This window comes from Aythya marila (assembly GCF_965140915.1).
Source record: "Aythya marila genome assembly, chromosome: 4".
Classification (NCBI taxonomy): Eukaryota; Metazoa; Chordata; class Aves; order Anseriformes; family Anatidae; genus Aythya; species Aythya marila.
Window position 1 is genome coordinate 36,136,047 of NC_139045.1, and position 20,496 is coordinate 36,156,542.

At 40.3% G+C, this 20,496-nt stretch overlaps 1 protein-coding gene across 3 annotated transcripts in view; it reads left to right on the forward strand.

Moving 5' to 3' along the window:
* Positions 1 to 20,496, forward strand: part of INPP4B (inositol polyphosphate-4-phosphatase type II B) — a 300,152-nt gene that overhangs the window by 262,774 nt on the left and 16,882 nt on the right. For all 3 annotated transcript variants that reach the window (XM_082758698.1, XM_082758699.1, XM_082758700.1), the window contains one exon: positions 2,306 to 2,460. In XM_082758698.1, the coding sequence (XP_082614824.1) occupies positions 2,306 to 2,460 (155 nt within the window). The remainder of the gene's footprint in view (positions 1 to 2,305; positions 2,461 to 20,496) is intronic.

A 20,496-nucleotide genomic window follows, 5' to 3' on the forward strand; every position in this document is an offset into this window, starting at 1 on the left:
GTCAGCCCAGATTTGGGGTTTAGTCTCCCCTCCTTGAACCAAAGGCTGTCATCCATCCAGAATGGTTACCTGGTTTTTGCGTAGGACTCATTTGATTCAAGTAGCTGTGGTGACTCATGGACTTGAAAAGACATGAGTGTCAAGAGAATCAATGTCTTCAACTAAGCAGTTAACTCTTTGCACAGCATTATCAGCCCTACTTGACACTTTCTTAAAAAAACAACGTTAAAAAAGTCTTATAGTACATTATTTAAATTGCAATACAAATTCCCATTTTTTTAAGCAAATATGTTTTATAGTTTTGAGTTGTAGAAAGAAAACGCAGATTGTCCTTTACTAGCATATACTTCTTTGGTTTCAAAGTTAGATTCAGTTAATTCCCCGGACTTCTGAGATGTTGTTCATCCTCACAAAGACCTTGAAAGGCTGCAAGTATTATCTAGGATACTTATTTTAAGAGGAATTTCTGGGAACGCCATTAATGGATTTTTTTACAACTGCTTATTTGCTGAAGTAATGTTATGAAGATCACGCTCCAGTTTTATCCTGAAAGATGCTAAGTCAGTGCTCCATGGCCTAGCTGAAAAGCTTCCTCAGGCTGAGGTGTAAACACTGTAATTTGTAACCTTGCCTTATTCTTGTAGCTGTTTACTTTTGGTAATGTCCAGGGACAGAAGCAAGAAAAGCTTGGTTGGGAGGGCGTTACTTTTCTTAGGACAAATGATATCAGGGGAAAAATAGACCCATAATAGGGCACATCAGCTCTCTGTCAATTTTTTCTAGTAAACTGTTTGAACCCAATGTATATCCTAATGGGCTGGTACAGTAACCAGTTGCTTCTTAAAGTAAGAAAGGATCCTTAAAATATGTCATAGTTCCCTTATCCCTTAGAATTTTGTCAGTGTCAGGTGAAAGCAAGCACTTCATGGCAATCATTCATGTTAAGGTTCAATTGTTCTGAACAGTTTAGCTGTTGGAAGTTTTAAGTTTTAATTTCAGTATTAAGATGGATTTGTCTGCATCCGTACCCTCACGAGGAATTAGTCCTCTGTGTTCCCAAGTCTGAGCTAAAAAAGCCTTGTCAAAGTTTTTCTTTATTTTCTTTCAACATTCATTAGGTGTTGAGACAATTAAACTTTAATTGCATAGTGCGGTTGTCACGGAAAGTGAGAAAAAATGGAAGCAACGTTTTCTTTTATAGTGTAGACTAACATGAGTGCTTTATATTTCAATTTCAGGAAATTGGATGTATTGGTTTGGTAACCTGTAAATAAGTGTAGATGTTTTAGTATCTTGCTTACCCGTGATGAGAACTAAGAATAGTAGGTGGTTGATGCTGTGTCCACCATCAGTTTCTTGCTTCACTTGGGCTGGGGTGTGGGGACAGGATTGAGACTTGATTGTTTCTCTGGCTTGGAGAACTGGGCCATCCTCCGTGACCTGTGTTTTGTATCCAAACCAGACCACTTGGGTGCTGGACGTCTCTCCTGCTTTGTACAGAACCTGTTCCTCATCAGCCCAAATATAAAACATGGTGCACGTGTCACAGTGCTGTCTTAATTGATATTTGGTGATAAAACAGAAGGCAAGGCTTTCTATTGAAACAGAAGAAAACAAAATATAATAACTCCACAGTTTGTTATGAAGAAATTTTTGTGTAGTACCTATGCATAAAGTTCAAGCATGTTTTTGAGGGATCAAATGTTACGTGTGCTACAGTAAATATCAAAGGAGCAAAAACAATCATAGACAGCAACTGTAGGGCAAGCTTGCATGCAGCTCTCTCCTCAAACCAATAAGGCCTTCTTTTTCCTCAGTGGGCAGGTTATTTTCAGGCTTGTCCTCCTAATGGAGACCATTAAGATCTGCTTTTAAGATGTTTAATTTGGACAAATTGGAAATGGGCTATTGATCAGTAGCTATCATCTTCTGGTCCTGTTTTTGTAGAGTGTTATGGCTGCAAATTTATAAAACAAAAGAGAAATTTACAGTCCCTTTCAGTGCAACATTTTTACCTTCTTGTGCCACTGTGTCAGGCCAGCATGTCCATAATCCTTAGAATATGAAAATCCTCAAGGCAGCACTAATAAATAATTTATCTCTAATGACAGTTAAGTCATATGTCAGCAGACACATGATTCAGAATTGAGTTACCACCTTTTAATAGCAGCTTTCTTCTTGAGAAATACCGTTTTCTGTATTAGTTGTCCGTGGGTGTAGAATTGTGGGATGTTGACAGTCAGCAGGTGTGTAGAGAACCTGAGGAGAGAGAAAAGCAATCCTTTGACATCTGCTTGTGTTTCAGATTTGCCGCAAGCTGAATGGTGTCCGTTTCACCTGTTGCAAAAGTGCCAAAGACCGGACATCCATGTCAGTGACACTGGAGCAGTGCTCCATCTTGAGGGACGAGCATCAGCTTCACAAAGATTTCTTTATTCGGGCACTGGATTGCATGAGAAGGTATGTGGAGAATTATTTCATGCCCCTTGCGTTTTGAGCTGAGCCAGAAACTACACTGCAGAGCTGGCTAAAGCTAGTTGCAAGTGCGTGATAGGCCCCGGTCCTGGTTTAGCAGAGAACCAACCAGCAGCGTGCCAGCTACTGATTTACTTCTACATGCCAAGGTATTTTATGTTTTAACACTAATGAACAGTTTCTGAGATTTATACGTGAAACCCTGTGAAGTGCCACTCCATTGACTGTCGAATTTGACCGAGGTAAACAGCCATCATTTAACAACTTCTTAGACTTTCATAAAGCTTAAAATTTTAACAACATTCTGTGACTCTATATAAAAAAGTTATTTTCTGTTTTTTAGAATATTTTTCAAATGTTTATATACTAATTAAAACATTCGTATAAAATTTAGACAACAATGTGGAAGCTGAATTAGCTTTTGTTACAGATGGCAATTCTCATTAGATCATGTTATTAAAAATAAAAGCAGGTTTGGATTCATGGTGATTGCCACTATTATTTGATAAAAATCTTTACTGTGCTAAAAAAAATATTTCATTCTAAATTACAACTATGAAGAAACTAAGGCTGATATAGTCAGGAATGTGTAATTAGAAGATGTAAAGATTTTTGGTCATGTGAGCCTTTGAATAAAAAACAATTAAGCAAATGAGTTTTGATCATAAAATGAATCCAGGTGCTACATTCTCTAAAGAAACTGTTTCATTATTGGCATTAACAAATGTTGCATTATATATTCTGTAAGGGTTCAAGAGATTTATCCACAAGATTCAAGTAATATATAACAAAAGTCCCTACAAGACTAACAGAAAATATTCTGGTCAGCCTGCAAGGAAGTAATTGAATTATTTATTGCACTTCTGTGAAATACACAATGCGATTGTGGGTTGGATTTGTAAAGATCATATCTGAGTACCAATCATGTTTAATGTCTGTAATTGATAGTTCTTGACCTTAATATTTGGTATTATCAGATTAATCTGTAGGTTTACACATGCAAAATCCTTCTGTCTTTTAACAAGGATAGGTATTCTAAAGAAAAAAAAATGTAATTTTTGCAATGAGTAATTGAGCAGAAGACTGAGATGGTTTAGAAGTGTAGTTGTTTTGCAAGCTGCTAGTGCAGTGATGTATTAAACTGAGGTATCATTTTGTATGTATCATTAGCTTGCATAAATCCCTTAGTCTCTGCAGTATTTCAGTGAGTGAATGACTCCTGTGTGCCGCCTTTCATAACTATATGTTTTATCATTAATGAAAAAATTCTTAGTTTTCTGTGTTGAGTTCCATTTTTGTTGGCATTTCAAATATGTTTTTTTCTTTTATGTCTCCAATAAATACAACAGCATGTAAATTACAGTAAGTTACCAGATAGAAGCAAACTAATTATATGAAATACATTATTATGTAGAATAGCACTGGAAAAATTCCACAGATATAAACGTGATTTAAAAAAAAAAAAAAAAAAAAGACCCTGATGTATTCCAGTACCTAACGGGGGACTACAAGAAAGCAGGAGAGGGACTCATCGGGGAGTGTAGGGGATAATGGTTTTAAACTAAGAAAGGGTAGTTTTAGATTAGATATTCGGGAGAAATTGTTTACTCAGAGGGTGGTGAGGCCCTGGCACAGGCTGCCCAGAGGAGCTGTGGATGCCCCATCCCTGGAGGTGTTCAAGGCCAGGCTGGATGGGGCCTTGGGCAACCTGGGCTGGTGGGAGGTGTCCCTGCCCATGGCAGCGGGTTGGAACTGGTGGTCTTTAAGGTTCCTTCCAACCCAAACCATTCTGTGATATATACAAATTAACTTGTTAGTACAGAAGTATAGTAGTTTTTGCAGGCTAAAATGTTAAGGACTTTACATGCTTTTTTTATCACATAACTGATTTGAAAGCTGAGATGATTAACTCATTAGTTATATTTGCAGGTGAGAATAAATTGGAGTCTCAGAAGAACAGGGAAAAGTCCAGAAAATCTGGAGTAGCTTAAAAAGTAAATGAAAAGGTATAGGAGTCTGAAGCAACATGATAAAAATGTTTATTTTGGGGTTTTGCTCTAGTTTTAGGCAGATAAAAGCTTTATCTTGTTAATAACCTGCAAATGAATTTAAAACAGCCTTGAACTGAAGTAGCTGCTGCATTGAATGAAAGGAATAATTTTGACTTGGGTGGTAGGATTGTCCGGGATTTAAAGCAAGGGCCTTGCAAGTAGCGGCAGTAGTACACAAATTTATCCCGCACCATCAGCAAAACAAATAAGTAAATCCTTTGCCTATTCTAGTCTCTGTCTGTATTGTACTGTGCACATAACCATAGGTTAAAAAAAATATTCAGAACAGAAGAATGAAAATGTCAGATGGGGATACACATATTTAACTCCATCGTATTACCATTGAGAGTTTTTTGGACGGTTTTAAGGAGCTGGCTTTGGGCTTTTTTTTAATTATTTTTTAGACATGTTTAAGGAATGCAGTAGTTACTGTATCTTCAGGAGGGCTCTTTGTGCCTTCCCACTACTTATCTGTGGCTGGAGGTGCTTATGAAGCAGCACTTGAAATGCTACAGGCTTTCCTTTCTGTTTCTCCCTCTCTACCACTGACTAGAGAGTGCAGCAAGGACCCTCCAGCTGTGCTCTCTTGTTGCAGGGAGGCGAAGGAAGGTGAGTGGCAGGGAAAAGCAATTTGAGAGAGCAAACTGGGAAGAAAAGAACAGTCAGGCAACAAGGAGGAAAAAGGCCATAATTTCCACAGGAAGAGATATAAAGGCATTTCAGCTAAATCTCCTGTATTTTATTTGAGGGAAGTTTGGCAGCTATGATTCTGAGGTTTGTGTGAGTAAGGTCAATGGATTTGTTTGTTACTTGTTGTAATGCTTGCCTTTTTAACCTTTCTTTTTGTTTGATTACCATTGCAGTCTTATTTAAAACTGTTTTTCTAAGCTTTCCATTGACTATTTGTAGAAGCTTTTAGAATGATTTTTCATTCTAAAATTATTTTTCGAAGCTGAAAGACGTACTGTTCGCATAAACTCGTGGCTTCGAGACTGGTGTGACCGGCAGAATTTCGGTTTCTTTGATCATGGGAAGGTCTATGCTACACCGGGCCTGATGGCACCGGATGGGATGCGCCTCTCTCGGAGAGGGGTAAGGATCTTAGGTCAGGAGTTGGCAGGGCTGATAGATAGGGCTTTAAACTAGAGTCGAAGGGGGAAGGGGCTAAAACCAGGCGAGCCGGTGAAGACCTAAGGGATGGTACGTTAGAATCAGAGGGGCTGTGTGCCAGTGGGGTCCTTTGGTCAGATCCACAAGGTGCTGAGTGTAAGGAGACGCACCTGAAGTGCTTTTACACAAACGCACGCAGTATGAGGAATAAAATAGATGAGCTAGAAGTCCTGGCCCAGTCCCGCAACTACGACATCATCGGCATAAGCGAAACCTGGTGGGATGAGTCCTGTGACTGGGGTGTTGCGATAGATGGTTACAGGCTCTTCAGGAGGGACAGGCAGGGTAGGCGAGGTGGTGGGGTGGCGATGTATGTGAAGCAGGGGCTGGACTGTGTGGAACTTCAGGTCGGCGATGGCAAAGTTGAGAGCCTCTGGGTAAGGATCAAGGGACGAACGAATAAAGGGGATGTAGTTGTGGGAGTCTATTACAGACCGCCTGGCCAGGATGATAGCGCCGATAAATTATTCTTTACAGAACTAAGAGAGGCCTCGAGATTAACTCCCCTTGTCCTTATGGGGGACTTCAACTTGCCGGACGTTAACTGGGAGTGCCACACGGCTGACACGAGCAAGTCCAGGAGGTTCATGAAGCACCTAGATGATAACTTCTTGGTACAGGTGCTAACGGAGCCAACTAGGAAAGGTGCCCTCCTAGACCTGTTGCTAGAAAACAGAGAGGGTCTAGTGGGAGATGTGGTGATTGGTGGCCGCCTCGGTCATAGCGACCATGAAGTGGTTGAGTTCAAAATTTATGGTGACAGAAGGAAAAGTGCCACCAAAACCTCATCCCTAGATATGGGGAAAGCGGACTTCAGGCTGCTCAGGGAACTAGTCAGTAAGGTCCCCTGGGAAACTGCTCTTGAAGGCCTCGATGTCCACCAGTGCTGGTCACTCTTTAAGCGATGCCTCCTAGAAGCACAAGATAAGGCAATTCCAAAATATCGCAAGTCAGGCAGGCGGGGCAGGAGGCCGGCGTGGCTGACCAGGAACATTCTAATGGAGATTAGGCGGAAACAGAGAGTGTTTCGCTACTGGAAGGAGGGCCAGGCGTCATGGAAAGAATACAGGGATGCTGTTCGTGTTTGTAGGGAGAAAGTTCGAGTGGCCAAAGCACAGCTAGAGTTGAAGCTGGCTGTGTCTGTGAGAGAAAATAAAAAGGGTTTTTTTAGATATGTAAATGGAAAAAGGAGAACTAAAGAAAACATAGGGCCGCTCCTTGATAGGGAAGGTCTCCTCACAGACGATGACGTAGGCAAAGCAGAGACGCTTAACGCCTTCTTTGCCTCTGTCTTCAATGCCGATGATGGGCTTCGGGACCCAGGGTGCCCTGAGCTGGAGGACCGGGATGGTGGGGATGACAAACTCCCAACTGACCCTGAACGTGTGCGGGATTTGCTACTCCACCTGGATCCCTACAAGTCCATGGGTCCGGATGGGATTCATCCCCGGGTGCTGAAAGAGCTGGCGGATGTCATCGCGGAACCTCTATCAATTATTTTTCAACGATCCTGGGAATTTGGAGAGGTCCCTGTAGACTGGAAGCTGGCAAATGTTGTGCCAATTTTCAAGAAGGGTCAGAAAGAAGACCCTAGCAATTACAGGCCTGTCAGTCTCACGTCAGTGCCTGGTAAAATCATGGAGAAGTTGGTTCTCGGACTCATTGAGGCGCACCTGGGGGACAAAGCAGTCATTGGTCCCAGCCAGCATGGGTTTGTGAAGGGTAGGTCCTGCCTAACTAACCTGATTTCCTTTTATGATAAGATCACCCGTATGGTGGACCAAGGGAAACCAGCTGATGTGATTTTTTTGGACTTCAGCAAGGCTTTTGACACGGTTTCCCATAGGATCCTACTGGACAAAATGTCCACCATACAGCTAAATAAAAACATCATACGATGGGTGAGCAATTGGCTAACGGGCAGGGCCCAAAGGGTTATGGTAAATGGAGCTGCGTCAGGCTGGCGGGCGGTCACCAGTGGGGTCCCTCAAGGCTCCATTTTAGGACCGGTACTTTTCAATATTTTTATAAACGATCTGGATGTAGGAATAGAGGGTATTTTGAGCAAGTTTGCTGATGACACCAAACTTGGAGGAGTTGTGGACTCAAATGAGGGCGTAAAGGCCTTGCAGAGGGATCTGGACAGGTTGGAGAGCTGGGCGATCACCAACCGCATGAAGTTCAATAAGAGCAAGTGCCGGGTCCTGCACCTGGGACGGGGAAACCCTGGCTGCATGTACAGACTGGGCGATGAGACGTTGGAGAGCAGCCTAGAAGAGAGGGATCTGGGGGTCGTGATAGACAGCAAGTTGAATATGAGCCAGCAGTGTGCCCTGGCAGCCAGGAGGGCCAATCGTATCCTGGGGTGCATCAAGAACGGCATCGCTAGTAGGTCAAGGGAGGTGATTGTCCCGCTCTACTCTGCGCTGGTGCGGCCTCACCTCGAGTACTGTGTGCAGTTCTGGGCACCACAGTATAAAAAGGACATGAAACTGTTGGAGAGTGTCCAGAGGAGGGCTACGAAGATGGTGAAAGGCCTGGAGGGGAAGACGTACGAGGAACGGCTGAGGTCACTGGGCCTGTTCAGCCTGGAGAAGAGGAGGCTGAGGGGAGACCTCATCGCAGTCTACAACTTCCTCGTAAGGGGTTGTCAAGAGGCAGGAGACCTTTTCTCCATTAACACTAGTGACAGGACCCGCGGGAACGGGGTTAAGCTGAGGCAGGGGAAATTTAGGCTGGACGTCAGGAGGGGGTTCTTCACAGAGAGGGTGGTTGCACACTGGAACAGGCTCCCCAGGGAAGTGGTCACTGCACCGAGCCTGTCTGAATTTAAGAAGAGATTGGACTGTGAACTTAGGCACATGGTCTGAACTTTTGGGTAGACCCGTGCGGTGTCGAGAGTTGGACTTGATGATCCTTAAGGGTCCCTTCCAACTCAGGATATTCTATGATTCTATGATTCTATGATTTTCCACATCTAAAAGAATACATTTTGTTTTGAGAGGAGATGGAGAAAAACTGTGGTCACCTTTTAGTTTCTAATGTATGCAGTTTTCCCCTGATGAATCTCTTCTAGATCACTTTGCTAAACTCTGTCAATCAACTTCCTTTATGCTGATTGCTGCAAATCACTTTTAAACCTTTCAAAAGAACAAGTCGAAAAGAAAAAATCATTTTTAGCATCCAGAATCCTAACAGACTGGATTGATCTTTGATGGGCTTCTTTCAAGAATTAACAGTAGGAGATAGAGAGTACGGTGAAACAAACTTAGTTGTAAAAGCAAATGGAGATTCAAAAGCAGCCTTTATTGGAAATGCCATAATTTTGAGATATGAAAATTATAAAGGTGCCTGTGTAACTGTAAAGCTTTTCTTTTTTTCCTGCCAGTGTTATGCACAGCTTTGGGGCCTGTTGTAAAAGGGAAGCATGTGCTGCTGGTTTTGTGCATTCTTGACATCAGGAGAAGTTTGGTGATGCTGGACTTTTGTGCTGCTGCTTTTTGGCTTTGCTTTTGTCCCTGTAAGCCTGTGAATTTTGAGTAAACCAGAAGCAATTTAAAATGTTTCAGTTTGTTTTCATGTCCATTGTATGATGCTGTTTAGGAAAATACTGCTAGTACCTCTTATTTAGTGAACAAATTCATTAGCACAGTTCATGTCTTGTACTGATCAACTATATGGAGTTTATTGCTTTTTTAACAACAACAACAATAAAAAGGTGCAAAAATCCTTCTAATAATTGTCCCTTTAGCTTATGAAGAATGTGAAATGATGCTAGGAAGTCAGGCTTTATCACTTAGAATATCTGAAATATGGTTTTGTCTTCTGGGTGCAACTGTAGGCATTGTGATGCTACAGTACCAGTGTGTGTAAAACCAGAAGCAGCTATTCCACAGTGGTACGCACTATAATTTGTTTTGTGTATGTTTGTGACTTTCATTGATCTTAGTGACATTCATATTACAGAATGAGGGAGATCAATATATGTTATTTCTTCTTTATCAAATGCTTGCAATTCATGTCATACTGAAATCGTATTTTTAATGTTGCTGCCACTTTCAAATCATCATTTTTTGCAGTCGATATTTTGTTTTTCCATTCACCAATGTACAAATATTTCCTGTCATTTAATGTCAACTGTATTCCAGAAGACAGCAAAGAGACAAAACAAATGGTCCAGAGTTCACTACAGTATCTGTCACACAATTCTACTTTTCTTCCTTAGAGCTGGCCACTGCTTAAGGAGCCTTGGACCCTGGTAGGCAGCACATTACAAAGCAGTTTCATAAAATGTTTTTATTTTCCAAACCTATTGAATGTTAATATCTTGGTGACAGGGTCTGTTTTGAAGTCCTTGGGTAGCAAATAACTTCAGAATCTTCTGGGTTTTTGAGCGCATTTCCAATAATGCCTCAAAAGTAAAACCAAGCAAATGATGTGACAAATCCCCTGTGTACGGTGAAGTCTCCAAGCTTTCATCCATCCCTGTCATAATTCTTAGCAGGGCACGATACCTGTCAGGCATTGAATACAAAATTTGACTTGGCATAGGACACACTGTTTTCATCTGAAATGCCAGCCAAGGATATTTCAGATTATTTCAGATAAATTGCCAATCAAAAATCTGATTGAAGTGCAAATACAAAGAATGAATGGTCTGGGCCACAAGGTATGGACTTTTGATGGCCTAGTTATGAAGCAAATTGCTCCTTTTTAAACAGGTGTTTGAGGGCACCTTTTCTTAAAGATCATATTAAAGACGTGTGAGTTGAAAAGGAGAGACAGCTGTAACAGCCTCCATGTGATCTGGGTGAAAGCCATAGGTCCAAGTAGAGAGACCTTTGCCATGCAAGGGCGTATGCCAAACAGCGTTGTGACTCCTATGGTCTAGGAAGCAGGAGCAAAGTGACAGGATGAGAGGCTGGGATCCGTGTGCAGACCTTCCTTGACCTTTCTCCAAGCCTTCCCCCTGTCCCTGTGAGCTTGTAGCAGTAGATGCAGTGGTTATGCAGAAGAAGCACGTGTTCTCCTCTAACCTTTTCAGTCCGTAGCCCATCAGACCTTCTCCAACATTTTTTTCTGAGAATCTTGGCTTAGTATAAACAAAACTTTTAAGGGAGAACCTATCTTCCAACATATATTTTTTCCATCAGTCTGCAGTTCTTCAGAAATGTAACTTTTATTTAGAGGTACAAACTTCAGATGGAAAGATGTACATTACCTAAGGTATTGAAAAGGGCCTGGCATTAATTAACAAGAAGGTCCAATTTTGATGCATTGAATCAACCATCAAATTTTTTTCAAAAACCAAATTACTATTTGTTTTCCATAGCAAGAGTGTGCATTGCATCTGACAGGAAAGAAAATAAAATGGATAGAAGTAGGCAACAAGATGTAAAAAAGAATCAATGCAATTCGCACCTTCTTGTACTCCTCTAGAATGGAGGTTGAGTTCTGAGCGCCCTGCTGGAAAGAAAGTTACAGACAACCATTGCAGAGTGTCAAGCAATAGCTTGAGCAGGCCTTATTAATTTTAAAGCTTTATAACGCATGTACTTAATTTTGGAACTTTAATCATTATGATGTTTAAAAATATATATATACTTTTTTTTTTTTTAAGACTTGAGAGGGAAAAGAGCAAGAAAAAAAAAAGGAAATGCAAACACTACAAAAGGCTCATGAAAGTTATCAGTGAGTTACATACTTCTACATGGGAAAATTAAGCAAAATTAGAGGTTGTTTTACAATGTAGTCTTACATGTTTTGTTTATATTTCATAGATTGGGTCCAGATGGTCAAGTCCACGTTTTGCAGGGCGATATTCTCTAGCTAACTACAGAAGTTTTATTTCTCCTGTACTTGATTTTTCTGGCTTCTTACAAGCACTAATTTCCGCCCCTCTGAAACCCCAGTCAGAGTCCTGAGAACCCTCTTGTGAGGCTTTTCTCACGTTCCTTCCTCATTTTTACCAGACTATTGCTGAAGTATTTCCCCCTGGTTGCTTCTCCTTCCTCTGCATGTGTGGCTCTCCTTGTCTTTCTCCTCTTCAGAGCTCAGACACTGGCTGCAGTAACAACTGCTGAGAGAGCAGCAGAGACAGTCCCCCTGCCTCATTGCCTTTGCTTCATGTTGCAGCAGTCACCGTCTGCCAGGGAGAAGAACAGCAAGGAAAAGCTTTGTCTGACCCCTTCACTTGGCATGCATTTAGCGTAGATTGAACCCTCAAAACATGTACCTGCTGAATTTTAACAAGTCCTTGTTAGGAAGAGGTGATTTGAGATTCTTGCCGGAGCAGGCTCTTACAATAGTTAGATCTCTCATACCTTTATTACCTTGGTGCAGAATACCAAATCCAACTCCAGTAATCATAAAAAAGCTACTTTTTTTCTTCTTTACATAACATTGTAAGCTCAAATTTTCACCATTCAAAATGAACTAACAATTGGAAGTATAATATTAATGGAAAACATTGTGTAATGGGAATTACAGATGCCCTTCCCCTGGAACCTGTAATAATATTCTAATATTGAGCTAATCACAGGGGAGGGAGGGAGTGTTCAAGGGAAAACAGTAAAAACCTTTGCCACTCTTTGCAAGGAATATTTAAAGATATGACCTAGGCTACCTCACTGAAGCACTTAAATTTTAGGTAGGTAGAAGTAAATGCTTAATTTTCCTGTTAGACCATGGAGGGAAGGTAATACCAAAAGCAATGCGTATTGTCTCTAAATCTTGCCACCAGAGTCAGGTGGGTGAGCTGTTGAAATGCACCTGCTGCTCCTTCATTGCTAACATAGGGAAGGTGGGTCCTTCTGGAAGACTCAGGGACCAGAAGGTAAAACTACTGAGTAGCAAAACATGTGCATATATTAATTGCAGTGTATTACACCAAAAAAATATATATATAAATAAAACAACCTCCTTTTCCATTGAAAAAGAAAATGTTTGGCTATATTTGTTTAGCTTTGTGGCAACAAGAAAGAAGGTTTGATTTTCTATGATTTTTTTTTTTATTGAAGGGAGTTCTTGGCCTGTGGCCGAGCATGTGTGTATGATGACACCTTTCTTCAAAGGAGAACCAGATTTAATGGCATTCCACTCAAAAACTACTCTGAATTGTTCTGCTCTAATTCGTACTTTTTTTTTCTCACTGAAACATTGACATAGTACTGTTCTCTTACCTAGCCCATATTAGTGTTTACCATATCTTGACCCAAATGAATGTGGGGGATTGACCTATGCCTTCTGAGTATTTTAATTATTCAGCACAGTGTAAAAGGTGCATGATTACCAGGTATACACTATGATCACTCTTTTTTTTAACGTAATAGTCAACAAGGCCTTTTCCAATAAATCTACTTTCTCATGTAGTACTGTACTTGAGTACTTCTGCTGTTCCTTATTCAGAACTTCAGTGAAGGACTCCCTTACCTGAAATCAGAAAGCAGATGCATTTTACTCACCAGAGTGAGTAATACTTTTTTTTCTCCTATTATATTTCATTTCTGTTAACATTTTCTGAGGGATTGTGTAGGAGAAGTCCTGCATGCATATTTATTGCCTGTTAAATCTCCATGAGCCACAGCTGAATTACCCTGGCTTTGACCATGCACAGCTAAAGCTCTGAGGAAAAACAGCACTGCAAAACCTAAAATTCAGATAAGAAAGGAGCAGGAAATGAGGAGAATAAGTGGGTAGTAATAGTATACAATAGCTAGTTAAAATTATCATGGATTCAATCTCTTCAAGAATTTATCTGTCTCTGAAACTATATTATTGTCAGAATAATATAATATTGGCAGGCAGAGCTGGTATCCTTCCTGCAGTCCCAGACAGTACAGGCTGTAGAGAAGTTGGAGAGGATGCAGAAAAGAGCAGCGACTAGCTGCTGTTTTGGAAAGGGTGTTTTGTAAAAGAAGACTGCATTTCTTCAGGGCAAAGATGATGCAGTGTCAGGCTACAGCTCTAGTTGGCTTATGCAGGGTGCAGGTAACAGGTCTATTTTTACTCTTGTTTTAGGCTCCTTAATCCCATCATCCAACTTAGTTTCTTCTATAGGAATACTCCCCACTCAAACAATCAGCTTACTCTTCTCATCTAGCGTTTTCCAGTTTTCTTCCATGCCTTTTTTTTTTTCCTTTGGTCTGCTGCACTGCCAGATCACTCAGCAGCTGACTCCTTATAACAGTGGTTTCTGCATTCCTGGGACTTTGCAATCCTGTAGAAGTGCTGTGACTCTAAACATACCTGATGCCAAGATCACTGGTATGGCTGTGCTCCCAGCACCCTGGGAAGGTGCCAGAGCAGAGTTTCCACCCATGCAAGGCCCTGGGATCCCGGGCCAAGGTTAGCTGAGGGTAAAGTCCCATTGACTGGGAAGGTCAGAGGGCAGGAAGGAAATCGCTTTTCCCTGCAACAGGGATGAAATATTTAGGGTGTAGGACCCAGCATGCTAATTAGATCACTGTTAGTGAAGGGAAGGAGGGAGATCCCACCCATCTGTGGTACTCCAGAGCTTCACTTATCCTATCAGAAAGATTCCATAGTATTGTGATACGCGTGGTGTCGCAGTTCTTTTATGAGTCGGTTATTTGTGGTCTGTCTCTCTTTTTTTTTTTTTTTTTTTAATAAAGAAAATAGCACATCCGGGAGTAGTTTGAGAATGTTTGAATTATTGCATCTGTAATTTTAATGTAAATACTGTTATCAACAGGGCTGAGTCAAGCATACTGCACTGATATGGTTAGCTCCGTGAAGGAGGAGGAGGTCAGATTTGGATCTCTTGTTGGGGGGGGGGAGGAGGGTAGTTTTCTGTATTCTTTCATGGTCTGTAGGCTTCTTTTAGGAAACAAGTGTTCAAGGCCCAACTGAAGCTTTTTCACAGTCAGGCCTTTGTAAAGAATCTTTTCTTTCTGCTCCTCTCATTAATCATATGGGTTTTCAGATTTATAAGCAGCTTCAAACTCATGCTACAGACTCGCTGCATGACAATGTCTCTGTATCTTGGCCGTGTATTTCCTAACACTAGTGAGTGAGAATGTCATTTTTGAGGTTTCTTGTCCCTCATCTGACTTCTGCTGACCTCAGTCAACGTGCTTAAAGGCTGCTGGGATCCTTCCCGTCACACCAGCCACTAGCATGTGACCTTTGCTGCTGTAGCAAGAGAGGCTAAAAAGGCAGCAGCTAATTAGCAGCAACAGAGCAGTGACTTTGCACTTGGTTTTAAAAATAAAAAAAAAAAATCTCATCAGTCACAAGCCCTCTCCACACAACAGTCAGCACTGTCAGATATGAAGAACGTGTTTAGATTCTTCAAAAAATGGGTTGAGGAGCAATCTGGTCACGTATTTTATATGAAAGATCCTGGCTTAGGATCATCTGATTGTCAGTTTGTGTTTTTGAGTAAACTGGCAGGTCCAATGGAAATGTATCATTCTTGTCAAAATGATGTTTTGTTTCATACACATTTTGCAAAAATCACTGCTCCAAACTTGTCAATTTTTATTTAAATCAATTTATAACTCATAACTAATTGTTGATGGTAGAGCATCTACAGAATATAATCCAGCAATGGAAAGGTTTGCTGAACAACCTCCGATAAAATGCCTTGTCGTCTTGTGATAAGCAGAAGATGGGAATGTCCACGAGAAGTGTTTGAGCAAATTTTTTCATAAGGCATTTCAGCCAGGAAATAAAAAATCAATGCTTTTAGCCTGGTGGAGGTGGTGGTTATTGTTGCTGTTTGCTTAGTTTAACCAAGACTGGCACGATCTGTTTTCTAAGTTTATTTTATGTAATAAAATGGCAGTTGCATTGAACGCCTAAGGAAAGCTAATAAAAATGGCTAAGCTGGCACTCTGTCAGAAGCATTATTGGCTCGTTTCAAAATGACCAAAGTAGTGTTTAAAAGATGAACATTTACAATAGTAATTCAACAATCCATGGATTGACTCTGGAATTCTCTGTTTCGATAACACTGACTAGAACAGTTCTGAATACTTATTCATGAGGTCTTTTTAAATCTTTGACGTGTTCAGTGTTTGCTGTTTCATCTTATCTTGTCATCAGTGTGCACTTAAGAATATGCTCTTTCCTACTTTCACGTTGCTACTTCTTTGTATTGCTAGATATTTCAAAGAGCTCATCTCTCTCATTTAAGAGCTTATAACCAGAAAGATGTGAGTTTGTTTCCCGAAGGAAGAGAGACGCTTTCTACTACTTTATCCTTATCAGTTTCTATTGTATTCTCAATTTTCCCACCAATGTAGCAACTACTAACGTGGCAAATTTCATACATACTAACTGCCTTTCATTTAATAATCACCGGTTAAATGTAACAGGAATAGGCAAAGAGCTTAGATGTGAGCAAATGTTTAGACACTTCTATCTATGAAACATTTTTGATTTGAAAAGTTTCTAATTGACCAGCAAAAGGTGACATAAAGAAATGCACTGCTATCTTTTTTGCATTTCAGTGGGAAAATGATGGAGTAGAGATGTCTAATTATCTACTCATGACCATATAGTCCTTTCCTTTGTTGGACGTTGAATTTGGATCTACTTTTTATTAAACAGAGGCTCTTCTGATTGTCTCCCTTATTTAAAACAGAAGTTGTGTCCCTGCCCCTGAATGTGCAGTAGCAATGCTTATAAGGTTCATTGCCTTACTGATATCCACTGCTATGCACATTAATAACGTTTTGCATTCTCTTCTGTTTTTTTTTTTGCATTGACGTGGCAGTCCTGCATGCAGTGGTGCTGGCACTGCCAAACCGTGGTATGTACTGCCCAAGTGTTGGCGCTGGTCCTTCCTCAGCACCGCACTGAAGAACGTCCTGTCTCTGTCTTACTCTGCTGCTGCTGCCTAGGGGAGAAACTTGCTCCCTGTCCTCTTTCTTTGTAAGAGTTTGCTGCTACAGTGGCGTTATCAGCAAATTTATAGACAATTGCTTTAAATACAGTTTGACTAATATAGCTTGCCATGTAAAGATGCTACTTGAATTCATTCCTGAAGTGAACTTGCACATCTAAGACTTCTGCTATTCTTTTTCCTCTCGTGCACTGGAAGTAGCCAAGAGGTGCTGCCTAGTTAGATGGGTATTCATTTTCATTCCTGTAGGGTTGTTTTCCTGGTTAACCTGCCATGCTGTACTCTGTAAGGTACTGTCTTGCATTTTCATTGCAAGTTGCTGGTTCTTGAAGGAAAAACTGTTATTTCATGAAGCCTCCAGGGTGGATATGGCTTTGTGCTTCATGCTTTCTTTGCTTTATAGATACACTAGAGTATCTCTGTAACAAAAGCCATTAATTGTCAGGCTGGACGTAATGTGTAATCTGGTAGATTGAAGACCTGTGAGATTTTTCTGCTTGAAGAGGACTGAAATCACTTTTTCCCGGTGCTTAACAGGGTAACATTGCATACAGCAGAGATTTGTCCTAAGTACAGTGGTCTGTATGGTATAACACATGCAGACATAAATACTCCAAGAAAATGTAGGAAGCAGTGCATTTTGTCACGTATTGCTGCTTTCTTAGGTGACTTAATGAATTTTCAAATATGGCTTACAAACTTTTAAAATATTAGTACAAAACAAGAAATGGTTTTTAGAGATTTTTTTTTTTCCTGTGTCACTGTTTCCTGATTGTTTTGCGTGCTTTGACCAGCCATTAGAAGTTAGATAAAAGACTTCAGACCTTCAAGCTCTATGTTGCCTCACAGCTTTACTGTCCTGAGATATAGATGCTTGTTTGTGGATGAAGATTTTGCTGACATAGAATTACTGGGAAAATTCAGCCACTTGTTGCTATAATGTGATACAGGTGTTGTTCTCGGTGTTTCAGGAAGGATAACGAAACCTCAGTGCACGAGCACTTTTCAAATCAGACAGTTTTTCCTCACTTTCAGACAACAGCTATTCACTGGCAAGAGGGTGCTGAGCAAACACGTAGCACAGCAGTCCATAAAAGTGTCTGTAGTATAAGCTGATTTTTTTGAATTTATTTTGCACAGTGGTATCTGAATTCTGTTTTCAGTCCTGAAGGCAATCATTCTCCCTGCTGTCAGAAAGAATCATCCTCTGTTCAGCACAATAGGGATAACAAAACTTATTTCGGTCTCAAGTTTAATTCTAAGGTAAAACTTGCAATGAGGTGGTAATGAACTTGAACTCACAGTTTTGATTCTCTCCTTCATGCTTATAATAGTGCTCAGACACAGTACAGGTATCTCCAAGACCTGGGCCTATTCTGAGACTGCCTCTTAAGCAGATGAAAAATTGTCATTTTCTTCTTTGCCTGTTGTTGCAGTTAATATAGTAAAAACATTTTTAATTTGGTTGTGTATCTTAGGATCGAATCAAACCAAACCAAATATGTACCCAGATGAAGAAAAGCATTGCGACTAACGTGATGTGATAATTATAGGAAATAACGAGTTAGTACGACAGAGACTGATTATCTGAAGCAGAGAATGATCAAACCAATTAAAAGGATTTGCAAAACAAAACTCACAAAAGTGTTTCACAAGTGCAGCTGTGCAGCCCGGTGGGTGCTGTGGTGATAACTGCTACCATCTCTTTCAAATTCAAAGAATTTGGGCATGTGTCTTTTCTGAAATACCACCTTGTGCCACGCACATCTCATACTTTCTGACACACGTCTTTCCCCTGAAATAAAACTGGGGTGGCTCTAGCAGAGTCAACACCAACAAATATTGTCTAGGGCCATGAGGGTGAGGTTTCTGTTGCGCCCATCCTGTCCCCCCTCTCCAAGTGGCCATATCAGCAGCATGTAAGAGAGTGCAGGTTTGTGATGCTGTGCTCGGTTTGCTTGGGCCAATCTGTTCTCCACAAACAATCTCTGCAATTAGTTAAATTCATAAGCATCCTCTCCTGACGAATTTGGCTTTTCTAGGCACAGATACAGTAACAACCCTTCCCAAACATGGCTATTTGTTGTGTGGACTTCACTGCATGACAAGACACAGCCAGATGGAGTAACGACATGCTGGCTCAGCACAAGTCAGAAGACCTTTTCCCAGATAGGATCAAAACCCGGTATTACAGTGGGCTGCTTTATGCAAGTGCTACCACTTTGTTACTATTGCATTGCAAAATGTATTAAGCATCCAATTTCCTTTGTAAATGAAGCAGTGCATTACCTCAATAGCCATTTTTGAAACAATCTGCAACTTAAAACACAGATGCTAAAACTAATGGAACTAAATGAACCCCCTCTGAGTTGTAATCCTTGAATAGAGCAGTATTTTAGTAGTTTTTATTTTAAAGTTTATTAAATGAAATATGTGTTGCAGTGGAGAGAAAAAGTCAAATGATCTTTTATGGCAAAAATAAAAACTTTAAACTTGCTATCCACGCTCCATTGGCTATGGAATGCTAAAACAGAAATAAAAAGATATTTAGTCTTGTTGCAGAACTTAATGTTCTGTACCGCATTGTAACATAGCCCAAAACAGATAATTGCTTTGTCATAAATCTTTTTTTTCCCTTTATTCACATTACAGAAAAAATCAAGACTGTCCTTTAAAAATAGTCTGTAGTCAAGTGAGCTTGAAAGCTTATGCTTTTAGGCATCATGTTTGACAGTGTTTATGGAGTGGAAAAGGAATCTGAGGTTTGTGTGGTTCATTTTGTAAACGATGTAGTGGTAGCCCCATGTATGAGCTGCAGATTTTAAAGCTTTGTAAAGGTGGGGAATGGCTAAGTGGGCAATTAGCTGTTGGAGAAGCCTTTTACAAAGCTTTTTGAACTCCCTGTAAACACTCATAATCAAGCAGTTTTTATCATAAAACTACAGGTGTCTTTCATCTGAATATCTGGATTAAGAACTTGTGTTCCTAGTACAGACCTTGGAGGATGGGTAACTACCTAATTTAGGGGTTCTGAATCATCCTGGGGATGTTCTTTATACCTACGGGAAGCCTGGGCTGTGAAGTTTGATACCTGGGTGCTTGGCACTGCAGGTCAGGGAGTATATGGCACGTTGCCTTTTAAAGGATTCAGCTCGGTGCATGTTGCTTTACCTCCAAAGCAACTGAAAGTAAAATAGAATGAGGAGGGCAAAACTTTGCACAGGGGAGATTTTTCTGGCTTCAGCACACTACCCAATGTGGTTTAAATATACATTTAGCACTAGACATCAATGCATTTATTATAGGCTCAGTGAACACAAGAAAGCTATTTAAAAAAAAAAAAAAAAAAAAAAAAGTGAAAAGTGCACCACTAAATAAGTGATTAACCTGCACCCACTGCTATATTCAGGCTGCTTCCTTTATTTTCTACTTGTTTCCTGTGATAAAATACCAACTGCATGCTTTGCTATTTTGGAGGTAAAAGTCCCTTTTTGTTAGTTTCCTTGTTTATATAGATAGCAGTAGCGATTAAGCAATGAACTTAAAATGCTGTTCTCCTGAACTGCCATGTATATATGTTGGTGGCTAACTTAAATTTGACACCTGTTTCAGACACAAAGTTACTAGAGCTTAAATAATTTTTGGAACACTCTGAATTCTGCAAATACTTAAATTGGGTTTTTTATTTGTTTGTTTGTTTTCCTATAGATACATGTATAGAATTAAAAAACAAAAAAAAAAGATTCAGTGTTTTAGTGAATGATGTTCTAATCCTTCTACTATGATCTGACATGTTTACTTTTAAAAATATGTATTATTTATAGCTAGTATTCCTTAGTACAAATATGCAGCTAATCATTTGAATGAAAGGGGAAGAGAGGAAACTTTGTGAATAAAATAACTCCTCTTTAGGAAAACAAATGTTTGGCA